Source organism: Corapipo altera, unplaced genomic scaffold (genome assembly GCF_003945725.1).
Source record: "Corapipo altera isolate COAL_440 unplaced genomic scaffold, ASM394572v1 239, whole genome shotgun sequence".
Lineage (NCBI taxonomy): Eukaryota > Metazoa > Chordata > Aves > Passeriformes > Pipridae > Corapipo > Corapipo altera.
In genome coordinates, this window is record NW_020884938.1 from 812,504 (window position 1) to 830,484 (window position 17,981).

General features: G+C 46.6%; 1 protein-coding gene across 6 annotated transcripts in view; it reads left to right on the top strand.

Annotated features, from left to right (window-relative positions):
* KIAA0930 (KIAA0930 ortholog) overlaps window positions 1-17,031 on the top strand; it is a 40,523-nt gene extending 23,492 nt beyond the window's left edge. The window contains exons 3-11 of one of the 6 annotated variants that reach the window (XR_003530506.1): window positions 316-423; window positions 1,724-1,801; window positions 3,970-4,071; window positions 4,286-4,426; window positions 6,411-6,605; window positions 8,389-8,551; window positions 10,336-10,491; window positions 12,187-13,091; window positions 13,750-17,031. Coding sequence is in view for 3 of the 6 variants with exons in the window: in XM_027660692.1 (XP_027516493.1) it covers window positions 316-423; window positions 1,724-1,801; window positions 3,970-4,071; window positions 4,286-4,426; window positions 6,411-6,605; window positions 8,389-8,551; window positions 10,336-10,491; window positions 12,187-12,227 (984 nt within the window). In the remaining 3 variants the exon portion in view is untranslated. Of the gene's footprint in view, window positions 1-315; window positions 424-1,723; window positions 1,802-3,969; window positions 4,072-4,285; window positions 4,427-6,410; window positions 6,606-8,388; window positions 8,552-10,335; window positions 10,492-12,186 lie in introns of all 6 variants that reach the window. The other 5 variants (XR_003530505.1, XR_003530507.1, XM_027660692.1 and 2 more) reach the window with 5 other exon arrangements.
* The last annotated feature ends 950 nt before the right edge of the window (window positions 17,032-17,981 follow it).

The window sequence follows — 17,981 nt, forward strand, 5'->3', positions numbered from 1 at the left end:
ACTCAGCCCTGAAGACACTCCCTGTGCATCCACGATTTTATTACTTTCATTTTTGTTGAAACCTGCTAGAAGGAATAAATGAAGCTGCTGTCCAAAGCTGAGGTTCTCCTGGGCAGACCTGCCTTTCTCCCCTGTTCTCCTGCACATCCCACGTTTCCCCAGTTCAATTCCACACAAAGCCTTGCACAGTCAGCAAAATCCGATCCTGATGGAAAACTGGGAAGCTCCACAACATGCAGCTTCTGGTGTCAGTTTTGTGTTTGCAAAGAGGTGCCTCTAAGTAACAGTTCTCAAGGAGAGGTGACGTTTCCTTAGCAGGTTGAAGTGGAAGTTTACCGGAGAGATTCTAAAAAGCTTCCTGGCCTGGGAGACCCTGACATTGACTGGGAAGAGAGTGTCTACTTGAACCTCATCCTGCAGAAGGTAACAGTGATGCTTATCTCATTTTCACGGGCTGTTAGTACTGCAGAGGGTTGGGGGTAGGCTTTGAGCTGTCCCCTTTCCTCCCTGGCTTGGAGGATTTGAACACTCCTGGAGGACAGAAGGAAACACTGGCTTTAATTTTGTCTTTCGGAATCTAAATGAACATGAACTGAGATGTTGATGATTTTCCTCAAAAAACCTGAGCTGTAAGCATTGAGGCTGGGCTGAGTTTTATGCTCTGTCACAAAGTTTTACAAAAGGAAGGCTTTGTCCAGTTTAATGGCTTTTGAGAGGGAAAGTGACTGTTGGACAAGCAACATTTCCATTAGAGTTCACAATGGTGGTGCAACTGAGAGGGGAGGGGACTGCTAAGTGGAAATGCAGTGTCATGGGTTACACTGGGGGTTTGCTGCTCTTGACATCAGAACTTAAATTAAAACTCTTTTTCTGGTGGTAGAAACATGAGGCACAAGTTATTTCTTTAATTAACTGGTAAGTTGTTTGGTTATTGTGTGTGTTATTTTGGTGCTTAGGGAAGCTGAACATTACTTTAGTCACTTGAGATCCCTTAAAAGTTTGCTGATTATGATCTCAGAATGGGAGACATTGCACACATCCTGGAAGACAAATTGTTTTCATTCTCCCTCCTTCCTCCCAGAAGTCTCATTGCGGAACTTCTCTGCAGAGAGCAGCTTCTGCCTTTATTTGATGCTCAATAAAACCAGGATCCATTTGCCACACTCAGGGTTCAGAGATGCTGTTACAGCTGGGCTTTGCAGTCCAGAGCTGTGGCACTGGGTCCTTACAAGGTTTTTCAGGTTGCTGTCAGGCTGTGTCAATGTTTTCTGACCTCTCTAACATGTCAGTTGTGTTCATTACTGTGTCTCTTTTTCCCATTTTGAAGGGAGATCTTTTCCATTTCTACCTTAGTGTGCTGGGGGGGGGGGGTGCTGCTCATTCCCCCAGCTGACAGGAACCTTGTGCTAAACAACATTGGCAGGAGTGTCCTCACCCAGGGCTTGTGCAGCAGAGATTGCAGTGTCACTGGGTTAATATTGGCAGGAGTGTCCTTACCCAGGGCTTGTGCAGCAGAGATTGCAGTGTCACTGGGTTAATGAACAAACACAGCCTTGAAAATCGTAGGAGGTTCAGTATTGCAGAGAAAATGGCAACACCAAAAGGTCTTACCTTTTAGACAGCCGAAAAAGACTGAAGACAGCATGTGTTCTGCTTCCTGCTCACGAAGGTTTTGTTTTGCCCCTCCTAACCCTGAGTTTCTCTCCCTGGTGCCCTGTTTCAGCTGGACTATGTGGTGACCTGTGCTGTGTGCACGCGCTCCGACGGAGGAGACATTCACATCCACAGAAAGAAGTCTCAGGTGAGCTTCCTCCTCTGTGGCTGTGGATCAGAGGTTGGCAGCCAGGATTACCTAATCCTAAAAACTGCTCCAAACCCGGGGAGTGGTTCTCAGGCTGTGCTCTGACAGATGCAGCCTTGTGAGGCATCTCCGGTCCTTGTGTAGTGACATTTCTTGCCAGTCATCTAAACAGGAGATGTAAATGTCCTTTATAGCCCCTCTCACAAAATTGGGAAGGTTCCTGCATGCTCTCAGGGTGTGTATCATTGCCTGCTGGATTTGGGGGGAGAGGGAAGGTGGTGCTGGGGAGGGGGGAGTGTGCCCAGCTGTACCTCAGGCTGAGGCTAAACCTAAAATTGGGTTTAGCTTTAGTTTGAATGAGCCTTCAGGATAAATTTCTGATGTAGAGCTGTTAAACAGTGGAGAATTTACTGGTTACCAATATATCTCCTTACTTTATGAGATTCTCAATTTCTCTCTTAAACTGCTCATTCCTTCCATCTCCACACCAAAGGCTTTAATCACTTGCTTTTGTGCAGTTAATCCAGGGTTTAGCACAGTGGAGGAGACTGAATAACAAGCAGGGAGGGGATAGGAACTGGAAACCTGAGGCTTCTTCACTCAGTTTCCAGCAGATCTGGCAACAACTTCTAGTTAGCAGAGATTGTTTAAAAGGCTGCTGTTGCCTTTCAAAGCCTATTTTTCCCAGGCATTTCCATTCCCTTAGCTCATGCAGCTGCTTGTGTGGCTTTACAGAAATAAACCAGTGCTCTTTAATCCCTTAATTTTGTTTTACCATTTTAAAAGAACTTCTATTTTGCCTACGAAACTAGCACTGCTGATTATTGTCTCTGTAATTTGCATTGGTTAGGCACATAATTTCCTTCTTCTCGTGCTGTTGAGACACCACACTGCACTGCTGATGTAAGCCAGTTATTGCTTATTTTCAGTTTTTACTGGCCCAAGTTTCACCCTCAGTTAACTTCTGCAAAATGTTTTTGAGAAAAATCTGTAAATGTTATTTGCAGATTTGAAAACTATGAAGAAGAGGATGAGGGATGTGCCCTCACTGCATGTGAGCAGTGTCTAGAATGAGGAGGAGGTTTTTTGTTCCTCACTCCTAGAGGCTGCTGCTGTGCGACTGCTTGTAAATTATTGGTGCAGGTATCATTTTTTGAGGAGTCTTATTACTTTCTAATGATATTTCTGGTCTTGAAGCAACCTTACTTTTTAATAATCTATATTTAAATGTGCATGTAGGCTTCATAAGTACAAAAAAGGCAACGCACCCCTGTCACGATGTGATATCCTGTCTGTAGTTATGTTTTATGTTGAATGGTTTGCAGCAAGAGTGTCACAAACCTGTCAGCCTGGACAGATCCAGAGCTTTCAACACGTCCACAGTGGGCTAAGATTTGACAGAGCTCTTTGATTCAAAGCTCTGTTTGAACAGGGGTGAAAGCAAAGAAAGCTACCTGGTATGAATTCTTTCTCCCTCCTTACCTACTTGTTACTCTTGCTGGAATGATAAAATGTAAAGCCTTTAGCTGTTTAAATACATTTTTTGGTGTGAAGTCACCAGAGGAATTCAGGAACTGCTACAGAGGGAGAAGTGTGCAGGAGGAAGCTCAGCGGATGGAGAAGGGAGCAGAAGCAGAAGATGGGGATGAGAAACCCAGTGCTTGTCCTCCTGAGGGCCACACTTCCCGTTGCTGGGGGAGGTTGGTCCTGGCGTGGCACTGAGCCAACAGTAACAATTAAATTACCTGAAATGGAGGGTGCTGGGTCAGCTGCTCCTCCGTAGCTCTGGTGCTGTGTGTGTGCTCTTGGCAGTGCACTGCAGTGACCTGAGGGCAGCTGGGGGTGGTTTTCTCTGTGATGACATGTGGGATACCTCAGCTGTGCCTCAGGAGGGTGAGAGGTCAGCTCCACACGGGGACATTTACTGTGGAGCCAGCAGTGTTTGGTAACCTGCCTGTGAAAATCCAAGGATTTCTCAAGGGTCATTATTGCAGATCTGGCCGTGGGCAAAAACCAGCCCAGCTTTGCTTTTGCAGGATGTCCAGCACCTCGTGTGTAAGTGAGCAGGGCTGGGCTGAGGTGTTTTGGTGTTCCTTGCCTTGTGTTCAGGGTGTCCATCCCTGAGCACACTGAACTGAGAAGAGGTGTTTGTCCTGTGTCTTCCTCAGCAAGTGTTTGCATCTCCGAGCAAACACCCGATGGACAGTAAAGGAGAGGAGTCCAAGATCAGCTACCCCAATATATTCTTCATGATTGACAGCTTCGAAGAGGTGAGTTCCTTGTTGCAGCAGCAGCAAAGTTTTGTCCTATTCTGGTCTTATGTCTGATTAGCTGGTTTCTTGTACCTTCCCAACAAATGTTCATGGCTGGTTGAGGGGTTATTGAAACTGCCCTGGGCCTGAGGACAGCCATGGGAATCTGAATGTATTTCCATTGGAACAACTGCAGTTTGCCTCCAAGTGTTTCCTCTTGGATCTCTGGCAGGTTTTCAGTGACATGACCGTGGGAGAAGGAGAGATGGTCTGTGTGGAGCTGGTGGCCAGTGACAAAAGCAACACCTTCCAAGGGGTGATTTTCCAGGGGTCCATCCGTTATGAAGCTCTCAAGAAGGTCTACGACAACAGGGTAAGGAGCTTCTGAAGGACACTGCCCTTTGCAGCAATGGTGCTCTGACCAGATTGTCTTTGTGGCCGAGGGGCTCAGCTTTTTGTGCTGTTATATCAGGTGTATCAGTCTTTTTTCTGGCTTTGAAAGTTACCTGAAAGCTACTGCTTTTGACTCAGACTCCAAAAGGGAGTGAAGGTGATCAGTAGTCAGGAGCATGACACAGGAATGGACCTGAACAACAGTTTTCTGGGAGCCCCTTCATTTTCTTGAAAGGTCATAGACGTTTCTAGTTACTTCAGAGAAGGTATGACTTCCTGGGACATCTGAAATTCTGATGACTACCTTGCTTTGTGTAAAGCATATTTTTCTCCATTCTCTTTTGTGCTCATGGCTGTTTTCAAAAGACCACTGTGGTCTCACTGCCACAGAGAAAAGCCTTCTTTGCTTTCCTGCAGAAACATGAAATGCCAGCATTGTCAGCTTCAAATTCAGTACTTAGCACTGAAATCAAGAGTCAATAAACTTCTCAAATGGTTTGTTATGAAGACAGTCCTGAGAGATCTTCAGAAACGAAAAAAATTCCCACAATATCTACTGTGACTGTAAAATTCATTTCCCTTTGTTTCTACCCTTGTCAGGAGAGGTCCTGAATAGTTTCCCTTCTCCCTCTTTTAAATGTGAGCAGTTATACTCCTCTAGCAGTTTGAGAGAACACGAAAGAAAAATTATTTCTTTCCCACTGTCACCTTGTGGGCTCACAGAATCAGCAGGTGGGTTATTAAAATACGTGGGAATGCAGAATCACTGAAGACACCAGGAGAAGAAAGCCCTGCCTTGGAAAGACAAGATTTGATGTGGTAAAGCCACCTCATAGCCCAGCAATGTCCTGACTGACAGCACAGCTGCTTGCCACTGTTTTGTTAGATGGAGTAAAATTGTTGGCTCTTCAAATACTCCACTGCAGCCACAGGCAAAACTTGAAATTGGACCATTCTTTTTACAGAACTTTACAGAGGTTACAGAAGTAATCTCTCTATGCTTTTGAAGGTTACTTGATTTCAGTTGTTTCAGGGGAGGTTTAGATTGGATATTAGGACAAATTTCTTGGCCAAAATATCTGTCTAGCCCTGGCACAGCTGCCCAGGGAAGTGGTGGAGTCACCAGCCCTGCACGGATTTACAGACATGTGGATGTGACACTTTAGGACATGGTTTACAGTGGTGGGCTTGGCCTTGTTTGGTCAAGGGTTGGACTTGATCTTAAAGGAATTTTCTAACCTAAACTATTCTACAGTTCTGTAATTCTCATTACAATATGAGTCATGCTCCATAATGGGCATCTCAGCCTTTCATAAACTGCTGGAACTTGCCATAAACTGCTTATACTGTCAGATAAGTCTGACTTAGTTGATTTGGCCAAACCTTGACTGTTTTCATATTGGTCTGTTCCTTTTTTCAGTTCTCAGTTCAGTTTCCAGTTCAGTTGTGGTAACTGGAAGTTGAGCCCCTGGGCCAGTTGAGGGGGTTTGAAGGTGCTGAAGGTCAGCTGTGCATGGGGGCTGGTTCTTTGTGCTTTGTGGACACACAACTAACCGTCTGAAGTGACTTGCCACAAAGTAGTGCCGGAGTTTTGCCGTGTGCTTTGCTGGTTCAGGCAAAGCACCTGTTTGCTTTTTGGACTCAGACAGGTGTCCCAGCACAGGCTGCAGTGAGGTGTGCACATCCCTGCTTGTGCTCAGTGTGTGGGTCTGGATAAAAACCTTCTGGTTTCTCTCACTGTGCTGTTGGTAACTCTGCCTTTTGCGTAGCTGAGGGAGTCGGTTCTTCCTGGAGCCTGTGTTTGGCTCTGTAAAATCACCTCAGATTTTGGCTTAAATGCTTCTTAAGAATCACTATCCAGTGTGGTTTTGACTTGTTCTTGGATAACTGCTTTCAGAGATGGCCATTTTCAAGTTGCAGGGCTGGCACTGCATGTTTTCCTCTCCTGTCCTGGTGTGTTGCAGGTGAGTGTGGCAGCAAAGATGGCCCAGAGGATGTCCTTTGGCTTCTACAAATACAGCAACATGGAGTTCGTGCGGATGAAGGGCCCGCAGGGGAAGGGCCACGCGGAGATGGCCGTGAGCAGAGTCTCCACGGGGGACACCTCCCCCTATGGGACAGAGGAGGATTCAAATCCAGACTCCCCAGTGCACGAGAGGGTAAGCAGCAGACTGAAATGCTGGCTGAAGGTGGAGCAGGAACAGGCTTTGTTCCAAAGCCAGCAGAGGAGCTGGAGCTGGGCTTGACTCACAGCGAGGTTCCAAACTGGGGTTTGCCTGGGTGTGTTTGGAACACACTCAGTACAGGAGATGGATTTTTAGCACAGTTTCTCCTGAGCGAATGCTGGATGCAGAGATGACTGGATGATTCATGCTTCTGGAGGAGTGCTTTGTTGAAACAACAGCAGTCTTGATGCCAGGGAAACTGATTCTGCCTGTTTTCCATGAAAATAATAGATTCCATTTCTGTACGAGATGGGATTTACCTAGGAACATGGGATTTGTGTGCTATGTAGGTTGCTTGCTAAACCTCAGTGGAAATGGGTGGTACTGTTAGAGTTTGGCACTGAGGAATGCTGCCAGTGTGAGGCCTATGAACAGTATGGATCTAGGGGCAGTATCATATTCATACATATGCTTAATTTTAGTGCAAGTGCAGTAAAATGCCAATAGAATCAGACCATAGATGCTGATTTGGCCCCTGTTCTCTACCACACAAATACAACCTGGAGGAATCAGGCCTGGAGAGGTGACATGATCTTTTTGTCTCCAAGGCTTCCAGTGTGAACTGGGAAACATCAAACTGGGTTTGATACTGTGTTATCATTGCTTTTTGATAATGGTTTTAACGGTGATGTGTCTGTTTCTGGTTTTCCCCCTCCAGCTGTGACATGAAATGGCCCCAGAATTAAAAACAGAGACGAGCACAAGTTAGCAATGAAGTGCACTAGGGAGAGGGTCAGTTGGGTGTTAGAAAGCCTTTTTTTTTTTCCTTAAATTAGTAATAGAGGGACAATGTGGAGTGTTTCTGCAGTGTAACATCAGCCTGGTTTGGCTGCCATCCTCACTCCATGTATTTATGGGGACAGATGGGGGCAGTATCAGGTGCCATCTCAGGGAGAGTTATGGGTTGTTAAATTGACTGAAGAAGGAAGGATGAGATAGAAGTTCCTTGCATCCATTAGCAAAGTCGCTGTCCCTATTTTGTTTTTCCATTTGAAATGAAACTATTAAAATATTGCTGTCAAAACCAGTACATCAGCCATGCATTTCAGCTCTCTCCAAAATAGATGTGCTTGGCCTTAATTGTGGATTATTCAAGGGCAACTACTGCTCTGAAGGAAGGGTTTCTTGATAGTTTTGTCCCTGTGTTTCACCACAGACACTTCTGTCCCTGTATTTGTCATCACTTGGACTAATCAAATCAACAGGGGCATCTCAGTTTGGTGTTCTCCAATCCTGAATAGAAACATGACACACACACAGTTGTACACTGACTGTGCTTCTGCCTCAGCACGTTGGGCTTGGTAATGGCCTTGTGACCCTGCTCCCTGGGGACACTGTGACATTCCACAGGGATCCCGTGGGACAGCCTTCTCAGCAGGGAAACCACTGCCTTGTGCTTGCCAGAGAAATGAAGGTGCACCATTGGAGTGTGTCCAATACAATACATTCTTAGCGTAATAAGTGTCCTCAATTTCAACATGCAGAAGTAAGATTGACATTCTTGGTGCCCAGATGATTGATTTTGTTCCTTTATGACTATAAACCCTTGGGAAAAGTGGTCATTATTCGCACGACAGCTGAGGGCGATGATACATCAAAATATTTTTCCTCTTGATGGGCATCTTGGAGCCGAGGTGACTCTTCAGGTGACACTTTGATGTGTACACACGTGGCTGATGGAGGGAAAAGCAAGCCTTTGTTTGTCCTGCCCTCTCAGGTGACCTCTTTCAGCACCCCCCCAACCCCGGAGCGCAACAACCGCCCGTCGTTCTTCTCGCCGTCCCTCAAGAGGAAAGTGCCCCGGACCAGGATTGCAGAGATGAAAAAGTCCCACTCGGCCAACGACAGCGAGGAGTTCTTCAGAGATGATGATGGTGGAGGTGAGGGACCTGCTGCCAGCTGCACACACTGGGCTGGGCAGGGCACGGGGCTGTGGGAGGAGATCCCAGCCCCGGGTTCCCGAGAAGGTTTGCAGGGTGGGTAAAGGAGAGCTCCACACGAGAGCCAGTTCCTCTCTGAAGGTGGGGCTTTTCACAGGCTTGAGCATCTTTTTGAAGGTTGGAGCCCACAATTCCTAAATATGTATAAATCTTATCTCTCCCTTTTGTATTGGCCCATTTGAGAGAAACTTGAGCAGCAGTGACCCTCCCCTTTCCCAGATGCCACACTCTTCCAGGTATTGTGGGGTAGGGCACACTCTCAGCTGCAGGTTCTCTGAATTCCCTGATTTTCACCCTATGGGACAGAAGAGGGTTCAAGTGCAGACTCCCTAGTGCATGAGAGAGTAAGTAGCAGAGCTGCTTGATCCAGAGCTGGTTAAAGTTGGTGAAAAAAACATTTTACTTCAACTGGCTTTGAACCAGTTCTGAACCCTCTAAAGAGAAAACCTCATGAGTTTGTTTGTATTACAGTTTAATGCCTTGTGGAACTCTTCCTTTGAATTTTAGTTGCTCAGCAGGAAACAACCACCAAGATAAAAAAAAATGGAGCCTGACTCAGAATGTAGTTTTGTAGTATAAATCCAATCACATCGCAGTTTTGTGAGGCAGGAAACTCTCAAATGTCAACGTCCAGGCTGCTTTTCATGTGTTTAAAAACAATTCAGTCAATAAATCTGTCTGTTGGCGTGCTCACAGATAAACACAGAGGTGATTTTCAGGTCATGAGTTCTGCCTGTAGTAGCAAAGATACTGCCCATCAGCAAGACTGGACCAGCTTAGCTAATAAAGAACTGCACATCATAAAACAAGCTGAAGTCATAATGTTTAATGCAGATTCTGTGCAGCTTAAACTGGTTGTAGCTAATTGAGGGTTCTGTCAATAAAAAACTTCCCTCTTCTTCCTTAATTTGTCTCATCAAAACCTGTGTTTTAACCCATGTTATCTAGAGTAGCTGCCACCATGTGTTCTTTTTGTTTGGATCAGGACCTGCTTTTAGTCCCAGAGCTTGGATCACTCTGATCCAAAACTGATATGTTGACTTCAACATCTGCTTCTGGCACTGTGGGACAGGGCTGAGTGTTACAGGGCACTGGAGAAGAGGTTTACAAAGAGTCCAAAAATGCAGCCTATGGCTGTGGGAGAGACCTGCAGTTGTAAAAACCACTTTGACTTACAGGGGACTCAGTATCCTTTTGTTTTAAAAGTTACTTGTGGTTATCTAATGTAGTTATGAGAAGAATGGCTCTGCTGAAGGGTGCCAGGTCTGCAGGAAGCTGGGGCTTTAATGCTCACTCTCCCCCTGTGTGGTAGATGTCAGTTTTCTTCAAAACAAACAGTTTCTCTTCTGATACTCTGGTGGATCTCTGCATGAGCAACTACTTAATTTTAGGGATGTTCTGTGATTCTCTGTATGAGGGAGGACTGGATCAGGGTGCTGCTTGTGCAGTGTGGCAGCAGAGGGTTTGTTCCCTGTCCTGGCTGCTCTGTCAGCAGGAGGCTCTGTGTGCTGTTGCCATTTATTAACTCCAGTGTAAATGATGAATTCTATGCCGGGCAAGGTCTGACTGATTTAAAAAAACAGTAATAGTCATGTCCTGCATGTGGTTTGTCTCTGCACCGTGAATAGGAGGCCTTCCCCCTTTTTTTTGACCTTCAGAAGTGTTGCAGTGAAGTGCAAGAAGTGCAATCCCTTGAAGCTCTTTGTCTCTCTGTGCCTTTGCAGATCTGCACAACGCGACCAACCTGCGGTCGCGGTCCCTGTCGGGGACGGGGCGCTCACTGGTGGGCTCCTGGCTGAAGCTGAACAGGACAGATGAAAACTTTCTACTCTATGCACACTTAACTTACATCACTTTGCCATTGCATCGAATTTTAACAGGTGAATTTTGACATGTGTTGTGCAAAACCGGAGTCCTTTGGTTCCTAGGCAGCCTTCTGTGTTGGGGGATTTGCTGCTAAGTCAGAGGAACAAGTATTTCTCTGCAGTCCCACTATAGGTAGGGTTTGATTTCAGTTTGGAAGAAATTACAAATTCCAGTAAAAGTTGCTCCTCTGTAATTAAGGATGGACTTTGAACAGTGTTTCAGCAAAATGATTATTCCTTATGATAATTGTGTTGATAATCTTAGAGCGAGTTAGCTGGAGTTACCAAGCTCACTCACTCTCCCACCACAGGCCTTTTGGAGTTCACAGAAGATGTATTGTTCCTGCTGGCATTTAATAGTTGCTCAAGTGGGTGGCACAAATGCCTCCCCGCTCAAATATTTGCTTTGAGCTCGAACATCCTCTCTGAGACTCCATTTGTTGAACATACGGTTGCAGGAGTTGGAGCATATATTGAGATGCACAGAAATAGGACATGAAATGTCTGGGCTCCAGGGCAGAATTTTCCTCTGCAGTTTTTCACTACCCACATTTGTTTTAGTTTGACACATCAGGTAGAGCCCATTTGTGATCAATGCACTTGTGCCAGTGGCAGCTTTCCAGGAAGCAGGAGCATTGCACAAGGGGCAGGGTGAAGCGGGAAAGGGGCTCATCTCCCTGGGAGAAGACAGTGCTAAGATATTAAAATCCTAGTGACAGTGATCAAAGTACGTTTTAAAATGTCTTGAGTTAATACATATTGATAAGATTTCTCTCTGTGCTAGATAGTCCCACTTCTGTCAGCTGCTCCTCGTGTGTCAGGTGATCCGGTCCCTTAATCATCTCTGTGGCCCTTCACTGGACTCCTCCCACTGTGTTTAATTCTTTATAAGTGTGGATGGAGCCCTCTGGAGCTGCAGGTCAATTTTTACTCATGTCATCCTCTTTGTGCAGTTGTGTTTGATCAGCCTCTTAATTGTGTGCTCCCTTCTCCCATGTTCTTTGTTCTTTATGTAGCCTTCAAAAGGACGTAGCAGCCCAGTTTCCACTTCTCCCAGTGTACTGTCTTTGCCAGCATGTTGGTTTTACATATTTAGAAAGATGCCCATGATCGTGGCAGAAATTTTACAGGTTCATATTCTGTCACATCTGGACAATATGGAGCTGAGGAGCCAAAAAGAGGAGTGGCTTTTATGGTAGCTTTTTGAGGGCAGAAATGTAGGCTTTGGGCTGTAGAGAAAGGATGACCCAGTTGAATTATTTGTCCCCACATCTTCAGATTCAGAAGTCTCTCTAAGGGGCTCGGGAGTGTTGCATTTCTCCCTTCAAGAAAGGGCAAACCCCTTGGCATCTCTTGTTAATGGCACTTCATAGAATCATAGAATCAGCTGGGTTGGAAGGGACCTCCGAGATCATCAAGTCCAACCCTTGATTCATTACCACTTACACTTGTTTCCCTGGAAGATGCTGCGGCCCCGTGTCTGACACGTGTTGCTTCATCCCAGTATAAACGAGGGTAGATCAGCTGTCCTCTCCACCCTGAAGGGCTGGATTTGCAGTTTCCCATCCCTCAGTCCCTCCCGGCTGCATCCCGGTGAACTGGGACGTTTTAGGTTCCCGGTGGGCTGTGCTGCAGTCCATGTGCTTCCCGGGGCTGGGGCTGCTTCCAGGAGCTCCCTAAGCCCGCCGTGTGTTTGTGTCCCCTGCGCAGATATCCTGGAAGTGCGGCAGAAGCCGATCCTGATGACATAGCCGAGCGGGCCCTGCCTGGAGCCGAGTTGCCAAGTGCCTATGCACAGCGGGTTCCCGTGCCAGCACTACCACCTAGTGTCGGAACACAACCTCCGCGGGAAAAAAAGGGAAGTCCAGGAATACCAGCCGATCAAAAGTGCCTCTTTCTTCCTTCCTCTGCTGTCACACACCGAATGCCCACGTCGCTGGAGTGTTTCTGACTGGGACTCTCTCAGCAAGATAAAACGAGAAGGGGCTGCGTTTGAACCGAGTCAACACTTCTTGGACAGTTTGCTACTGTGTTTACTTTATAACTGAGAAACCAACCATATGTACAGAATGTGCTAAACTTTATACTCTTTGAGAGAAACATTCTGGGAATTTCCTACTGACTTGCTGAGGGACATAGTTCCACAGACTCTGGCCATGCCCTCTCCTCGTGGGAACGGCTTCGTGCGGGTGGGGGGTGAAGGGATGAGAGAGTCGTGTCCTGCTGAGGGAAAAAGAGCCTACAAAGACACATTGCCATTTTGGTACGTGCAGCAGGTCAGGTCGGAGCTTAAAAGAGGCTGAAAATGTTCCCATTTTTCGTGTGTCAGTGTTAGGACAGGTGAACTCTGCTGACGGATTTCCGTATCTACCAAAGAACAGCAACATTTTCATCCTCAAGAGCTGGCTAAGAAAACAAGCCAGGGAAAAGAAGGCTAAAATGTGCTGCTATAGTAAAGCCGAGGTTCATCTCCAGTACTAATGCTGCTTATCTCTCTCTCAGCTGAGTCAATGCCAGTCTGAGTCTGAAGTGGAAAAACAGGAGGCCGTGATCGGACTCCAGGGCCTAAAACCTTCCCAGTAACCAACATCCTCCTGCATGCACTGGACTCGAGAGTACGTAGAGTCATCCTTGTGGTGCCATTTGTAGCCAAGGAGGGCATGAGAGCTGATCAATGGTCGGGCAGCTCGCCCGGATCCCCTGTCTCCTGATTGTTCCATACTGAAGCACAGAGAGTTTTCTGGAAATACAAAAGATGGAAACATAGTTCTGTTCTGAAAAGTGACTAAAAGTTGCGTAATGGGAGGTCTCAAAGTGGTGTGTCAGGAGCTCTCAGGAAAACAGCCTTATGTTTACACATGAAGTGCAGCTCTCTCTAAACAGCAAAACTCTGCTGTCCTGGATATGAAAACAAAATTATTGAATACTGAGTCTACTGTGCTCTGGCTCACTCTTTTGATATGGGAGCCAGTCCATACTTGAGTTTATTTAGGACTGCACAGCTGGCACAGCAGTAGGAGGGCTGACGTGTCTTGGGGCATGTCAGACTCCCCACACGCACAGAGGGAGAGCAAAGATGCCATTTTTGTCACTTTTCAGACTCTGAGCACCCAAACCTGATGCTGTTGCTGCAGTTACCAAATGGCACGTGCTCTGAGCCTGGACCTTTGTCTCCCTCATACCTGGCCTTGCCCAAGTGCTTTGCTGTTGTTCTCTCAGTAGCATCTAATGACTTGACCTCTCAAACAGGACTTTCTGCTTTTTTTCCCTCAGGCTAGATGCCATGGAAATAGCTCCACTTCAGCATAAAGGCAGACTAAATTTGCCATTCAGCCCACCGTGGTGACTCCAGCGTGGTAAGGAGGTCTGTCTGTGCTTGAGGCCCGGCCTGGGGGCTGTCACCTCAGCACGGGGTGGCAGCAGTTCTTACACCGGCAGCATGAGTGTATGACAGGGACAGCTGACCACTTCTAGTTGGCTTCAAATGTGTTGCAGCAGCACCAGGGAAGTGTTCACTTTGTCATTGGCAGCACAGCCACTTTCCAGTGCAGCCCTGGCCGGTGCCTGTGGTTGTGTGATTGTGCATGTGAGGGTGTTCCCACCAGCCTGACTGCCCCAGGCTTTGTCCCTGAGCCAGGGCACAGGTGGACGCCTCACTCAGCAGCTGAAGTGCCCTCTCAAGGACCTTGCCAGGCAGCCTGGTGCTTACCTGAGATCCCCAGGTAGTCAGTGCCTGATGTCAGTCCGTACAAGTGTTCTCCCTTGGCCCAGGCTGGGAATTAAACCCCTCCTCAGCTGGAGAACAAGCCTCTCAGTGTGCTCCTCATTCTGCACTTTGATACTGCTGGACTGGGCAAACCAGTGCTTGGTTTTCCTTTAGATATTCACTGGGGAGGGAAGGGAGAGAGGGTTGGTGTTTGTGCTCCTAATGACAACTGATAACCTTTCAGTCAGCCAGCCAGAGGAATAACACACGTGAGAAAGGGAAATGTATCCAGACAGGAACTCCAGTGGTAGGTGCCTGAACACTTCTCAGTCGACAGGAGTTTGTAATACTCCCTTGGTGTTGTGTGTTGTGTTTAGGTAGCTTCGTTTTGTGTGATTTGAAAGACTGAGCAAACCTTGCTGTGTAAGATCTCAGAGCAGGTGAGGAGTGATGCAGCAAATCTCAGAGTGGCTCTAAGCAGTGCATGAGTTTGAAGGCACAGCTCAGATCCCACACCTGTCATGCAGGAGGTGTCGTCTGCTTTGTTACATGTACGTGGGTGCATTTTGGTGTCTAGTGTTTGAAGGGCTGCAGTGCCCTAAAAAAATCAGTTTATTTCTTGTATCTTGCTAGTTGGATATGCTATAGGTGCGTGGAAGACTCACCTTTTCTAGTAGAAAAGGACTACAGGTATGCCCTCGTGGCCATCCATGGAAAATAGAGGTCAGAAAGTCTACTGAATGTCAATAGTGCTTTTCAGAAACAAAGATGTGCCAGATTCTCAGTTATTCCTTCTCTAAACAACTGACTTGGACTTCTTCTGTATAGCCCGTGGTTCCCACTTTCTGTTATCAAATTCCACATTTTGTTCTGCTTTTAAACAGACCCTGAAAGTTATAATTTATTGTCCTTGTGTGGACAGACTGACAGGGAAGTTCATCGAAGTTTTGCTTGGGTCAGGATGGCACAGCTGGCCCCTTAGCATGCTGTTGCACTACACCGAAAAAGAAAAGGGAATGTTAATAGGAACCTCTCACCCCACTAATTTGGAGGATGGTTAATCCTGTAGCTCCTAAACAGTAAACCAGTTTAAGCCTCTGTTGGCCATTTAAATAATTGCTGGGGATGGAGCTGGTGTGTCCTGCAGGCCATGAAGGCTCTTTGGCTCTGAACTGTTGGAGCACAGTGGGTTCCACTGGTTCTGGTGCTGTTTGAGGATGCAGCAGGGGGTTAACATGCTTGGGAAGCTTTGCAGAACAGCTTTATTTATTTATTTACAGAATCCCACCACACCTCCTTGCTCAGTTAACTCCTTCCATCCTGTTGCCCATTCACTCCCTGGGGAGATGGAGGCTTGGGCCCTTCATGGATGTTGTGTATTGTTAGGTGTCAAATGCAAGGATGTGCATCTTCTCACCCTTTGCAGGCTTTTCACTGCTGTCAATTTAACAAGTACAAAGCCTTTTTTTATTTTTTTTTTCCCAGAGATCTCTTAAATCAGCTATTTCGTATTAGCAGATTATTGCTCTGCCTTAGAGACACCACGTGTGTGAAGTTGTGTTCTCTGACTGCCAGCCAGCACAGGGTGGATTCCACCTCTCCTCTCAGAAGAAGCTGTTTTCAGAAGCGCCACAAGTCTTTCAGCTGTCTGGGCTAACCCAGTCTGTGTGGTCCCCTTTCCTTCTCTTTCCATTTTCCTGGTCTTCATTGTTCACAAGGCCTGGGTGTGTTGGGCTCTGGGTCGCTGTCACTCAGTTTTCCCTTTCTGGGCACAGTGTGCTCTCCAGAAAAGAGATTTGTTTGCACAGGTGGCTTTTCACGGTGAAGTGGTTTTCCCAAAGTACGTTCTTACACAGGTTTTAATTTAGACAGTGAAGTCCTTGGCTCTGCAGACAGATTTCTTCCAGCAGACTCTCATGTGCAGAATCCCATGTGGTCACTGAAGTTCTGTGTGGATGTGGAGTCCAGAGAAACAGTCTGTGCTCTTAGACTATTGACCTGCTTCTTGCCAGTCCTTAATTGTTCCCGTTCCAGATGATTGCTTGTCCTGTATTTTGTAGTCTGAAACTTCCCCATATTAAAGACAGATGTAAGACAAAACCTTCAGAAGTGCCTAAGCCCTGTTGTTACCCAGCGGGGTTTAAGAACAAATTTTTATTTAGGAAATTAATGTATTAGTCTTAAATTCTGTCTGTGTTATGTGTAGCAGTGTCAAGGAGTGAGAAGTTTAAAGTTCCTGGAAGAACAATCCATCTCTTAGGGACTCGCCCTTTGTGTTTGAAAGGCTCTCATGGTTTCCAGAGGTCACAGCTGAAAGCTCTGGAAAATGGATTTCCTGTGGTCAGAGCAGTCAGAGGTCTGTGAATGCCTTACTGTGTCCTGTGGGGTGTGACTGGCAGTGTGTGGTGCTGCTCTGTAGGAATTCTGTGTCACGAGTAGGTGTGGTAGAATCCAGTTTAAAGGCATTGTGGAATAAGTAGCTTTTACACCAAACCTTAAAGAAGAAGGAGTATTTTACACCAGAATGTAGCTGTTGGGACACCTGGTCAGGGGAACACGAGTCTGCGAGCGAGTTGCAACGTTGAACGTTCTCTGTGTAAATATATAAATATTCTCAGCTTTGTTTTCTCAGCCTAACACATGTTGCATGGTTTGGGTTTTATTTGCCCCATCGGTTCATCAGTGTTGCTTAAAAGGTGATGGGTTGGAAATCATGCTGGCACTGTACTGAGCCCTGTGAACAAAGAGCAAGGAGAACGTTGTGCACCAGAAACAGAGGTGACTTTGCATATGGCAGCAGTGAAGAAAGTGTTGGACCCTGCAGCCAATAAACAGACCTCTTAAACAACCATGGACTCTATTAATTGTGTTTTTTCTCAGTGGTCAGTCTGACAACTTGGCATTGGGTAAGGGAGAAGAAGGTAAGAGTCAGTGTGGTCCTGAATTTGCTTGGAAAAGCTTTTTGCCTTTAGAACAACCCTTTTAAGTTGATCCATGTTTAATTACGTAGTCATTAACATTTAAGTTTTTGCAGTGCATGGTAGTGAGGACTGATGGCTGTAATGGTTTCTTCCTGATTAGTTCAGGAAGAACTTCAGTGAGGGTTTGTGCAGTGGCACAAGAACGAGCTCACCCTTTATCCCTGGGCTGCCTGAAATTGTGTGTTCTGAGCATTGCAGCGTCTGCTGACTCACCCCTGCTCTGTCCCCTCCCATCTCCCCTGGACATTGTGGTTCTGCTTTTCCTGCTGGGGAGATTCAGCAGGAGCAGTTTACAAGTCTACAGACTTTTCCAAGTCCTGCACTCGGCCTTTAATTCGGATGCAACCCTTGTGTTCATCCAAACCCCGCTGGAAGCAGTGAATGCCTTAAGGCTGCACCCAGTGTGGGGGCTTTGCTTTGCTCCCCAAGGACAAGAGGGTGGCCAGAACCTTCTTTCATCACTGCAAGTGTCAGACTGGGTTTTCCTTGGAAAATGGCAGTGATGGATGTAGCATCAAGGAGCAGGAGGAGTTATTATCCAGGCTCTCATCTCAGCACGAATTCGGAATGCCATGCTCCCTGCTGTGGATGTCCGTGGTGCCCTGCCCAGCTCAGGAGGAGATCAGCACAGGTGGTTGATCACAGGAGTCATTTCTGACCTCACTGTAAAGGTAAGGAAACAGAGATTTCAGGCACTGCCAGATTAATTAAGTTTGGTGTGTAATCCACCGTTTTCTCTTCAGCGTTAGGAATTTGCTTTTTACAACCTGCTAGTTTTCCCTGGAATTGCAGACACCAGAATTGCCCCAAGCGCCCAC